Source organism: Phycodurus eques, chromosome 16, assembly GCF_024500275.1.
Source record: "Phycodurus eques isolate BA_2022a chromosome 16, UOR_Pequ_1.1, whole genome shotgun sequence".
NCBI lineage: Eukaryota > Metazoa > Chordata > Actinopteri > Syngnathiformes > Syngnathidae > Phycodurus > Phycodurus eques.
Window position 1 is genome coordinate 15,071,400 of NC_084540.1, and position 12,668 is coordinate 15,084,067.

At 43.5% G+C, this 12,668-nt stretch overlaps 2 protein-coding genes across 4 annotated transcripts; one reads left to right on the forward strand and one right to left on the reverse strand.

Moving 5' to 3' along the window:
* Positions 1-1,303: 1,303 nt before the first annotated feature.
* Positions 1,304-5,934, reverse strand: pheta2 (PH domain containing endocytic trafficking adaptor 2). Its single transcript, XM_061701577.1, has 4 exons — positions 5,747-5,934; positions 5,283-5,370; positions 4,908-5,211; positions 1,304-4,203 (listed from the first exon to the last, which is right to left on the reverse strand). Exons 1-4 carry the CDS (start codon positions 5,806-5,808, stop codon positions 3,872-3,874), a joined length of 786 nt encoding a protein of 261 aa, XP_061557561.1. The 5' UTR covers positions 5,809-5,934; the 3' UTR covers positions 1,304-3,871.
* Positions 5,935-6,462: 528 nt separating this feature from the next.
* cd2bp2 (CD2 (cytoplasmic tail) binding protein 2) lies at positions 6,463-12,189 on the forward strand. Of its 3 annotated transcripts, XM_061700367.1 has the most exons (7): positions 6,463-6,517; positions 6,792-6,891; positions 8,073-8,205; positions 8,297-8,454; positions 10,115-10,700; positions 10,767-10,855; positions 12,005-12,189. In XM_061700367.1, exons 2-7 carry the CDS (start codon positions 6,820-6,822, stop codon positions 12,113-12,115), a joined length of 1,149 nt encoding a protein of 382 aa, XP_061556351.1. In that variant the 5' UTR covers positions 6,463-6,517; positions 6,792-6,819; the 3' UTR covers positions 12,116-12,189. The 3 variants fall into 3 exon arrangements, with proteins under 3 accessions (XP_061556351.1, XP_061556350.1, XP_061556353.1); XM_061700366.1 differs by lacking the exon at positions 6,463-6,517 and having other exon boundaries at positions 6,524-6,891; XM_061700369.1 differs by lacking the exon at positions 6,463-6,517 and having other exon boundaries at positions 6,524-6,891; positions 10,770-10,855.
* Positions 12,190-12,668: the final 479 nt, after the last annotated feature.

Below are 12,668 nucleotides of genomic sequence, written 5' to 3' on the forward strand. Positions count from 1 at the left end.
ATCTATCTATCTATCTATCTATCTATCTATCTATCTATCTATCTATCTATCTATCTATCTATCTATCTATCTATTTCTTTAGCCAATCAAGTCAGAAATGTATGAGATTTCGTCAGAGTGACAAAATGTATGACAATGTGTCAGACACTTGAACACACCATTAACCTGTGATCTCTCCCTGGCGGCCCTTTTGTGAAAAGGTGTGACTTTGCTGCTTGGCATTTTTGCACCCATTTACCAACCGGGAAGTACCCTGGCCCGGGCCCCTCCCTGGCCAAAATATAAGGGGATTACTCGGCATGTCGCTCGTGATGGCAGCGGACGTTCGCTGGAGGAAGGGGACAGCTGGGGGTGACCGAAATAGCAAAATAAACTTGAGCCTCAGCCAAGGCGGGGAGAGCGGTGGCGGATGAGTGGTTGGGGGCTTGAACCCTCGCTAGCAAAACGCTTTCCCCTGTTTGTCTTTTTGCATCCAAATGTACCCGTCGCTAATCCGCGCTCATTTCATTAACGAGCCACCCGTCGGCGGAGGCTATTATTGGCTGTTTATGTTTCCACGCATCTCTTTTCACCTGTTGCACCGGTTCACCTCTTAAACACTCACAGTTTGGGCCCGTCTGTTTATCCTGGCACATCCCGAGCCTTCCCCACCCCTGACCCCTTGTCGCTTGGGTAGCGGCTGACCTTTGAACCCGGCCTAACGTAACTGTCACCACCTTGTTGAATGAGTGATGTGTGACGCCACGCTGACGTTTGGGCCTTCAAGTACCTTTTTTCTTCTTCATGGTGCTAAAACACAGGGTGTCCAAAGTGTAGCAAGAGGCCCATTGGCAGCCTACGGATCTTTTTTTATAGGCCCACGGCATATTGTAGAAGCTGGCGCCCGTGTCACTTAGCAGCATGAAATTTGATAGGGATGACTATCATGAGTAGACCCACTGAAACGTTTGAAGAAGCCGTGCCTGAAAAGACGCAAGAATTCTGCCATTTTGTTTAAAGCGACCATTTTAAGGTCATGATGTCCATTTTCTGGGGTCCTTCAAAGACGGACTACTCCTTGAAATGCTTTAAAATTTCAGCCCCCAAACTCAGTTTCACTTAGAAGCATGAAATAGGATATCTATGTCATGTTATCTATGTCATATTGTAGAAGCTGAAGCCTGTTTCACTTATCAACATAAAATTCGTTAGGCATGATTATCATGAGTAGACCCACAAAATGTCTCAAGAAGCCATGCCTGATAATACACAGAAAGTCTGCCATTTTGGTTTAAAGCGACCATTTTAGGGTAATTTTGGCCAATTTCAGACGTCCTTTAAAAACAGACTATTCTTTGAGGTTTTTTTTTTTTCAGCTTCCGAATTGAGTTTCACATTAACTGCGAATTTGATTGACATGACGATAATGAGTAGACACACAAAAAGGTCTCAAGAAGACATGCCTGAAAACACACAGGAAGTCTGCCATCTTGGTTTGAAATGACCATTTTTTTTCAAGGGGTCCTTTCGAGATGAACTCTTCCTAGAGATTTCGTCCGATCGCTACCAAATTTAAACCATACAAACGAGACAGATGGGCTAAATTGTGAAAGGTTTTCGCCACTGTGTGTAGGCGTTGCACGACCGTGGTAGCATGGTGTCGTCAATGTTCGAAAAATTGAGCTCCTGAAGCATCTTTCACTTTGTAACATGAAATTTGGTAGGCGTATCGATCTGAGGAAACCCAGAAAAATGTCTCAGTAAGCCCCTCCGGAAAAGACACAGGAGGTCTGATATTTTCCTCTGAAGTGGCAGTTAAATACATCTAGGACGAACAAGTTTTAATTTTCGTTACGGCACCTGACACTCACATCTCACACCTTGTTGTGTTAAAAGCAATTTATAAAGTAAGTTCATTCAAGATTACAGGATCCAATCATGTTCCAGCGCTGCGTGTCCTGCCTATACATAAGCGGGCTGGGATTCCTAATAATGCGTCGCTCCATGATGGTTGTGGACATAACAACCTGTCTGCGTTTTTCTGCTCTTTGTCACGTATAGACTGACCTTGCTCACTCTTCACACGTGCCGCTGACACACGCGTGTATGTTGCAACTTGCAAGTTGGCGCAGATGCAACACGAGACGTCCTGGCACGCTCCTCCGAAGCCATCCATCACTTTTGACTCGATTGTAATGTCTGTCTGCCTGTCTGACTGACTTGTCTTTAGGTCTGTTTGTCTGTCTGTCTGGAGGCAAAGTGCAGGAATGTCAAGATGCTCCCAGCTTGAACTGTAGGGCCTCATTGGACATGTTATACTATGTGTGTGTCTGTCTGTACTAATCAGCTAAGCATAAATAGTAATACATTTTAAATAAAAGAAATTGGGGTTACTGTCGAGATGTGAGCTTTGTTTAATTTCAGAACATCCTGTTTTATTTTTGAAATATCGCCATTGTAATGTATTTATCAACTAAACAACGTGACAAAACTGTTTATTTAGACTTCTAGCGGCCCCTACTGGTTGAAATTTAAAACCACCATAGTCCCTTCACGCCACGGTATGAGTGTTTAAATTTTTTTTTAAATTGTTTCAAGCAGAAAAACGCCTCATCCTTGAGACAATTATGTTCCAACCACTAACCTGAACCGCTAATTCCAACATAACCCTAACCCTAAATCTAATCCAGACCCCTAAACTAAACCATTCCCAATTTTACCCTAATTTCTCTTGAAGGTCCCATATTTTGGCTTTTTAGACCTCCATAGAACGACTCTCTAACATGGACTTAGTGTAAAAGTGCCAATTTCATTTCAAAAAACACCTTGGTTTTGCCATATGCGTGTCCAAAAAAGGACCCTGTGACAGCTACTTCTGTTTGACCCAGTTTTGTATCCACTTTGCCCATATTTGGCTGTCTTTTGTTTGTTTTTTGCCTCCGAGTAGAAGCCGCACTTGTGAGAGCACACGTGTTTGTTATGGTGACAGCTCGAGAAATTCGAATCTTGTAAAACCCCCGTGTGTTATATACTCTATAATGGTACGGCTGGTCGGTGGCCGGCTGGATCTCGCTTCGCACCCGGAAGCCTCATTTTTCTCGTCCAAATTCATGTTACACAACATGGCATTTTTGATTGGCCATTACGTTTGCGACGTTGTGATGCAGTTCTTCTGCGATGAAAATTTTGCAATTTTATTTGTGTATTATTGATTTTTTAAAATTATTTTTGGTTGATCTATTGGTAGTAAAAGGACCAGTTTCACTAACATTTCCCTGGTGGTCTAGTGGTTAGGGGCCTGAGTTTTATTCCCGGTTAAGGAACACCAGCCAGGTCGGTATTGCAAATGAGAATCTCTTCTCAATAGCCTTACCTGGATAAATTAAGGTTTAAGTTTTACAATTTTTTTTCATGTTACTTTTTCTTAAATAATTGGTTAATGAATGGCACAGTGGACGAGTGGTAAGCACAACCACCTCGCAGTTCTGAGGTTGAGGATTTAAATCCAGGCTCTGGACTTTCTGTGTAGCCGGTATGTTCTCCCCGAGGTTGCCTGGCTTTCGTACGGGTACTCCATTTTCCTCCCAAAAACATGCATGTTAGGTTGACTTTGGGGTGTATTTGGGTGGTGGAAAGGTGAATTAATTATAATCAAATGAAGTATAAACAAAACAATAAAACAATTTACAATGTGTAAAAAAATTACAATGTGTTATTATTTCATTATCAAAGCAAACTATTTTACTTTCTAACTTTTTTGTTTTTTTTAGGTCATCTAAACATCACATGGCCCACCGTTGTGAAATGGAAGCACTGATCCAAACAATCGATAACACGTCAAGTTCAGTTTTTTTCATCTCAGTTCCTCTCCAAAGAGTCTTTTTTTTTGTTTTCACGACAGGTTGATAAGATCTTCTTGGACGTTCTCTTCTGGGGGCTGCCGACCGGTCAGCCACTCCTCGTGGGCCTTCTTCACCTCTTGGCCGTAAAACTCGTGCAGCTTAAAGAAGTCGTCCCGCGGATCGAAACTCACCAGAGGCCACTCGCCGTACGACGGGGGCGTTGGCACGTTCAAGGGGGTGACGTGAGCGTTCCACCTGTGCCACGGCTTGGGTGACTTTTTGATGACTACTGCTGATGGTGATAATGATGAGGATGGCGGTGGTGGTCCCAGGTTCAAGTTGCTGCAGGGAGACTCACCAGAACTCTGGTGAGGCTTCAAGTCTGCCAAAAAAAATTAAAAATGCCAAATGGAATCATTAGGATTGTTTTGGTGACAAAACACACACCAAGGAAGAGGAGAAATTTTACAGAGCAGGTTTAGCACACATGAATGCAGCACACAAGGTCTTGTGACTAATACGGCAGCGACATTCCCACTTGTATGATACATTGACCAAGCATACAATTTTTGAGTTTATTATCTGATCACATGTAGGAGCCTTCATTTCCGTTAATTGTTTTAATAAGTTCATTAAAGTTTGTAGACTGACTAAATTATTCCAAAAAGTACCTCAATTGTCAGACTGACAATACGTCGGCTTCTTTAAAAATGCAAAGAAATCTTTTTGGTCGGGTCTGGAAGCCAGTTCAAAGGTCTCCTGATGTTACCTTTTGAACTGAATGTCAAATTCTTGCTCTATTCAAGTTTGAACGTCATTTGCTTGGATTTGTTAGCCTTAATCTTACCTTTCGATCCCAACTGTCATTCAGACATCTTGTGTCAAATTGAAAATGCATACATTTCTTACCCAGTCAATAAAAGTTTGAAGACAAAAATGAAGATTGTCTCATGAGTTTCTACCTTTAGCCATATTTTGTTAAGATTGCAAATAGATCCAGGACTGGTCTGAGATATAGTGACATCAAATGCACTCGTGTCGGTCTCAGACATCAGCTACCGCCGCCATCTTCTATGAGATCGCTACCTTGATACTGCGTGTGCAGGTCTCTCAGCAGCAGCGACAGGTAACAATGGCTGGCGGACAGCAAAACCCGTACCCAGCTCTCCACAGTGTCCTCTTCCCCTGCCGCAAACTGGTAGCTCTTAAATCCAGGCCCCCGGAAGACCAAACCGAAGCAGAAGCGTCCGTCGGTGTCCGCTCGCCGCACCGCGCATCCCTCCAGCACGATGACACCCAACAGGCGGCGGTCTGCGGGCCGCTCCTGGTAGAAGAGCAGGTTTCCTTTCAGGATGAACCAGCGCCGATGGTATGAGCCGTTTTTCTGTTTCTGCGAGGATGATGGGATTATTTGAGGTTTTGCTTCAAATTGAGCTGATTTTTGGATGTTTCGCTTGGGACCTTTTTGAAGAGATATCCTTCATTGTCAACCGGTGACGTGCAGGATTGGTAATGAGTCAAAATCTTCTTGTGGAGCTTCATAACAACACTAAAAGGAAGGGAACATGCTTTTGATAGGAAACCTAATCCCCAACCAGGACTCTCCCTTCCAGCTAACCGCAACCCATATCTACCCTATAAACCCCAATCTCGCCCTGACCCTAATCCTTAACCCTAACCCCATTTTTACCATAATATTAACCTTACTCTCCCGTAACTCTAACCTTAGACCCCAACTGTTCCCCTAACGGCAACCAGTAACCCGTAACGATAACCCTACTCTACCCAAACGCTACCCTAAACCCAACCTAGGCTTAACCTCGACACTAAATCAAACCCAAAACCACTAACCCTCTGTTAAACCTATAGCAAACACTCCTTGTGTGTATTATGCAAAGCGGACTATAGTGACATCCATGACTCACCTCTGCCAATGCTGAGTCCCTAACACGGTCCCTTTGACACCCTCATTAAACATTTCTTTCATTTGTTTGTTTGTTTTTTTAAAAGTGAAACTCGTCTTCTTATCACTCTTCGTCTTTCCTCAGAGCGAGAACACAGGCGCTCTAAAATGTTTGAATTTCAAAGTTTCAGGTTACTTCCTGCGATCGTGTGGCCGAGGACGAGTGCTGAAATATAAATAACTCGGCCCACTTCCTGGTAACAGAACCCAGACACATTGTGTTCTCTGCGATATGGCACCGAGGCCTCTGGTGGAGTGGTCGCTGAGCAAAAAAGGTGTCACCTGGAAGTGATGCTCGACCGCTTCTGCATTCTGGGTCACTCGTGAATTACTCCAGTATGTCATGTGCTGCACCACCGACTCCCAAATCCTCATTTATGACACTTGTAATTATCCCAAACCCACTACTATTCTGAGTGAATTATTTTTATCAGTGCTTTTACCCCTTTCATATGAGGATCAGGTGGGCTTTCTCTTGCTTAGCCCCAACCACAACCACAACCACCCCACCCCGCTTGTTTGACAAACACTGATCCCTTTTATCCTGCTGGACCACAAACAACAGTACTAGGAAAAATATTGTTGAAGCTATTTTAGATTAACAGTTCGCCCCCCATACGAGTGGTGGCGCTGTTGGCTTTACAAGGGCAACCTCTGCAAAGTAGAAGAAGAAAAGAAACCACCGAAGAAGAACAAAGCAGCGCAAACGTCGTTTCCAAAACATCGCTATCAGGTTACTTTTTTTTTTTTTTTTTACCCATTTGTTGGTTCATACTACTTTTTAAATATAGAAAACCGACGCTGTCACCACGTGACCATTGCATTTGATTCATAAACAAACAAGGCGTCACCGAACGCAAATAAGCTCACAGTGCTTTAGATTCGTGAATGTGCCGCCTGCTGCTGCAAGCTAACATGTTAGCAAGAACGCTAACGTGATTGCTGTGCCGATATTCACACACTTTTCTCCCCTGACACCTCATACTCTTGTGTTTTTGGGAATAAAGTGTCCCCGTGTGGCTTTTTAAAAGCACCATGTCCAAAAGGAAAGTCACGTTTGCGGATGGTGACGGTGTGGAGCTGGACGACGAGGTCCCAAACAAAAAGGTACTTTTGTAATCTTTCTCAATATTTAAAACATTACATCGCACACTTTTTAAATCATGTATGTGCCTGTTTCTCCATTTCATAAGTTTCATTTTGGAACGTATGTATAATTGGGCGGCACGGTGGCCGACTGGTTAGAGCGTCAGCCTCACAGTTCTGAGGTGCGGGATTCAATCCCCGTCCCCGCCTGTGTGGAGTTTGCATGTTCTCCCCGTGCCTGCGTGGGTTTTCTCCGGGCACTCCGGTTTCCTCCCACATCCCAAGAACATGCATTAATTGGAGACTCTAAATTGCCCGGAGGCATGACTGTGAGTGCGAATGGTTGTTTGTTCCTATGTGCCCTGCGATTGGCTGGCAACCAGTTCAGGGTGTACCCCGCCTCCTGCCCGATTACAGCTGGGATAGGCTCCAGCACGCCCGCGACCCTACTGAGGAGAAGCAGCTCAGAAAATGGATGGATGGATGTATAATTGGGCACCGAGACGAATTTGAGACATCAAAAATTGACATATTAAAAAAGTAACTTTATGTTTTGTACAAACACTGTGGTTGTATGTTTGGAGTTCCTGCCCAGCCATCAAATGTCAAATCAAACACCCAAGTAAATAAATCAACTTCCTTCTGAAAATGTGTCGGTGAGCCCTTCTGCAGTTGCGCCCCACTGTTGGCACTTGTGCTCATTAACATAACCACACCCACACTTGAGTTTCTTTGGCGTGGGGCTGTTTGTGTTTAGTGATGTCACGTGCCACAACTTTTTCATTTGTTGACTCATGTAATTGAGTGGCTGGATGGTGAAATACAGCATCCACCAGTGATGATGCAATTGAATCCCTTTGGGCGCTCACTTTCAGTGAGATGACTGTGGTAACTTCCTTTGAATTACACTAATTTGCGCATTATGTTTATTTTCTTGGGCACTGGCGTGTTTTATTTGTTTTTTAAATGAGTCAGTTTCACACAGTTTTCACGCCTTATCTCCAAGAAATGCATCATAATAATATAACATTTTTGATACTTGGGGTATTTTGACAAAAGCAGCCTACAGACATGTTATTAAGTAACTTGTGAACTATTTTAAATGGTGGAAAACAAATTAATTATATCTTTACTTTTGTGCGTTGAAATGGTCTTAAACACGGAAAAAAACATTCAAATGTTACTTTTTGTGCGTCCTGAAGCCGACCCTTGAGGTGGCGAGCGGCCCGGGTTCCAGGTTCAAGGGCAAGCATTCCCTCGACAGTGACGAGGAGGACGAAGGAGAGGAAACCCAGAGCAGCAAATATGACATTTTGGCCAGCGACGATGTGGACGGTGATTCTCTCGTATTATCCACAAGCTGTGCGATTGTCTTGTTTTCTGCCTTGCCATCAGTTGTGTACTTGATGTCCGTCGTGGTTCTCAGGCCAAGAGAACGCCACTATCGATTACGACGAGGGCGTTTCCATCACGCCCTTCAACCTGGAGGAGGAGATGCAGGAGGGACACTTTGACTCAGAGGGGAACTACTTTATCAAAAAGGAAGAGCTGATCCGAGACAACTGGCTCGACAATATCGACTGGGTAACTGCGTTCCGATGACCTTTTTCCTTTAGCCTCTTTCACACAAATATCACACTGCATCAGTAGACTGCATTTACATTTTACACAGAACCCAGCCAAGTGAAATATTGCTACAACTTTGGGCGTTTGCATCTCACAATCATATTAGCCCCTTTTCCACAGAGTTTCCATAGTATTCGTGCATCAGAGACTTAACAGAAGACCGAGGATTTATACGCCTTTCTCAGACGGAGACAGGTTTACGTAACCAAATGTAGGATGCTTCGTGAAAGCGAGCAATGTCCGGCTTTTCTGGGTTATATGTGAATTGCCCAGGATTAAATGCCGGCTTTACTGTGAAGTCACTAAAGAGCCAATATAGCAAAAACTTTGTGAAATGGGCTGCTAATCTGATTGCGAGATACTATGTGGACATATACACAGAGGTGGCAATATTCCTGTTTGGTTTTGTGTTAAAGGTTCCATTATCTTTTTCTCTGATGCGCCAATTTTTCAGAAAACCTTTGTGAAAGAGGATTCTGATACTATCTCTGAAGGCACATAATTGTCGGGGCAACTTTGCCCAAGGTACCTGATGCAGAATTCTTTTCAACCTCCTCAAAAATCATTGGCATAGTTGAAGTATAGCACAGGTGTACAGTGAAACCCTACTATTCACGGGGATAGAGATCGACCCATACAAAAATCCTCGAATAATTGATGCCCACCCTAAAAGGGGTTTGTAATTGTGTATAGATGACAAAAGATGGTGGCAAAGCACTTCATACGGAAAGGATCATAAAGCACCAATGCCATGCATCTGTCATGTACACAATCATGAACCCATGTTAAATAAACAACTAGTTAGTTGTTTATTCGACACAAACTACATTCGCATGAGGCTCAGCGGTATTATTAGCTTGTAGAGAAGCCTATAAATAACACGCTTGCACAAACTGATGTGACATCACACATGGGCGAACAAATATGCACACTAGCACTTAACAAACGATATTAAGTCAGTGAATTCACCTTCAGGCATTTACACACAATAATAAGTGATATGGAATACAGGCAAATTGTAACAGTAAAGTAGACCACACGGAATATTAGTAGCTGCAACGGAAGGGAAGCAGAAAGATACTTTGTTTTACTTTTGACGGTGTACGAGATGCATTTAACAACCGCCAACAAAACAGGACCTCTCAAATGCAGATCCATAAACACTATCAATGAATTAAACCCAACAACAAGATATTCCACCAGATGGCGCCAAAGTAATAATTTGCTTGATTTCTTTCTTTTTTCTTTTTTTTTTCAGCGAAGAGTGGGAGGAAAATAATTCACTAATATGGGAATTCACAAATGCGTGTGCCACCGTGAATATTTACAAAGAGTTTTAAAATAAATACAGCATAAAGTCAAAAATACTTTTTACAGAATGTATACAAAAGCACTGACTGGAGTTCCACAATAACATCCAACTTCAGGCCTATAAAAAGAAGCAAATCAATTTTACTTTTTACCTTAGTCCCAACCTCTCCACTTTCTCATGGCACGCTCCACAATAAAACCTTTCAAAATGGTCCCTAAAGTACCCCTAGACCCTCCCTCCGAGCATCACATGGGACAAATGACTAAGTATACATTCTATGGGCTTATAATTGTCCTTATTTTCTAGGTGAGGATCAAAGAGCAGCCATTCAAACAAAAGAAGAAAGGACTCGGAGCCAAACGCAAGCGCAGAGTAGGCGATGAAGACGAGGCCGATGAGGAGAAGAAGCGGGAGGAGCAGCGAGAAAACAAGGAAGGTGCCGAAAATGAGGAGAAGGAGGAAGAGGAAGAAGAGGAGGCCGAGCCCGCTGAGGACCCCCTGGCCTCCCTCACGCGGCAGCAGCTTACAGAAGCCCTGGTGGAACTCTTGTTGCCAGGGGAGACGGTCACGGGGGCGCTGCGGCGGCTCGGGGGCCTTGGCGGGCGGAAGAGGGGCAAACTGCGGGACGCCGGCGACCATGCGGCAGAGAACAAGCGGGACACGGAGAAGCTGGACCGCCTCACGTCTCTCGCCGACAGGCTGGTAGCGTCGGGCATGTACGGCATCTACCAGCAAACCCAAGAGAAGCTGGCGCACACGCTCAAGAGCATGAGCAGAGAGCGACCCGCGTCGGCGGCAAAAGAGGAAGACGAAGACAAACTGGACATGTTCGGAGAGGAGTTTGACGAGAAGCAGGGCGCGCGTAACGAAGAGGAGAAGGACGACAAAAGAGGTTTGACTCTTGCTTGCTTTCTTGCACGAGTGTACCGATTTCATTGAATCTCGTGTTGTCTCTTAGTAGTGAGCGAGGAGGTTTTGTGGGAGTACAGGTGGGAGAATGAGGACAAATCGGAGGTCTACGGGCCCTTCACCAGTCAGCAGATGCAGGTAGACCACTTTGATGGACTGTTCGCAGTCATAATGTGCTAATTGAAAAGTTACATTACATTACAGTGCACTCCCACCCCTTCGCATGTGTTTTCTTACCTCATCTGTTCCCTGAAAAACACACTTTTTCGTGGCTAGCCAAATATTTTTGGGCCCTTACTGCAGCTCCCATAGCGGTGGCAAATGGCTAAGTAGTAATTCGTATTTTTATGGATTGGGAAGGCGACCGACAAGCCAGCGTCCTTGCACTTTTAATTGCATTTTTTCTAAATCAAATCATCTCTGCCATTTTTTTAAGGGTAAAGTTGTAAGGGAAGTTAAAAATATTATTGTTTTGGGATCATAGTTTCCAAACTATTAATATAGGCATTTATAAACATTTTGGGGGAGGCATTGTTTTGATGGATTTTGTTCTTAACCCTTTACTCAACGGCAGAGTACCAGGCATCTATTTGAGGTAGGGGGGCTTAACGCCTCCCTCAAATAGATGCCTCAATTTTAATCAGAGTACAAAAGTGCAATAAGTATAATCCGGTATTACGTGAAATCTACTATTCGCGGTCGGGCCTGGTGTCTATCCCCTACGAGTAGCGGGGGTCCACTTTAACTTTTGTCCAAAAACACCAGCCAAAATTATTTTTTTTCCCCCCAGCAAATTCGGGTTCAACCAATCATGATATCAAACTGTTGTGTTGCTAGTTATTGCGGCATACACAGGACGCCCGCTAACCTGTCTTCTGGGTTTGGTCACGTGACATTCTGCATATAGCAGAATACGTTTGCGAGCTAACAGCTGAGCTTGTTTACACTCTGTTGCTAAGCAAAACAGAAACATCAAACGCCCCTTGGATAAATTCACAAAAGTACAGACCAACAGCAATTGGTGTTCCAGTAGTGATGAGGGACTGATCCCCAATGTTGTGCGCTAAACAAAACAGCAGCACCTACTAAAAGCCCATAAACAGTCTCTCAAATGAATTGGGAGACTGCATATTTTTTATGTATTTTAGTATGTCTTTATAGTAGCTTTTACTCTGGAATAATCCTCACCACACTTTCTCAGTAAATTCAACTGTCAGCTTTACAGATGTCACATTTGCTCTGCTTCTTCTGCCCCCCACCGCACTAATTCTCTGGTTGTGTGGTCAGGACTGGGTGGATGAAGGCTACTTCAGCAGCGGCGTGTACTGCAGGCGCTTGGACCAGGAAGGCTCGCAATTCTACAACTCCAAGAGACTGGACTTCGAGCTCTACACGTGATCGCCTTCTCTCACACGGCACGACATCGTCTCTTCTTGTGTCCACATTGTTTTTAAATAAATTGCCCAAATACATGTATTGCTGTCTGTTACTTGTACATAACAATAAACAAGATAGCTCCTCAATGGCATGAACACACAATGATGCCCTAGAAAGCATTAGGAATTTTCAATATCAGAATCAAAATCATTTTTTTGCCAAGTATGTCAAAAACACACAAGGAATTTGTCTCCGGTAGTTGGAGCTGCCTAGTACGACAACAGACAATCAATTGACAGAGAATACTTTTGAGACATAAAGATATTGAGAAAAACAGTCACTGAGCAATAAAAGGTTGCTAGTAATCTGGTAATTTTGGTACAATTTGTGTGTGTTGTTTGGGCAGAATAATGTATTATTTTTTCCAATTGTCAACGATTGTAGAATAAATTGTACGTGTTACTATTTCTCCTTTTCGGATTAACTGACAAATATAATAGTTCGAATAATAAATTTCAATACAAACATTCATAGATATGAATGGGTACTTGGTCGATAAACCAAGCGCAACGTA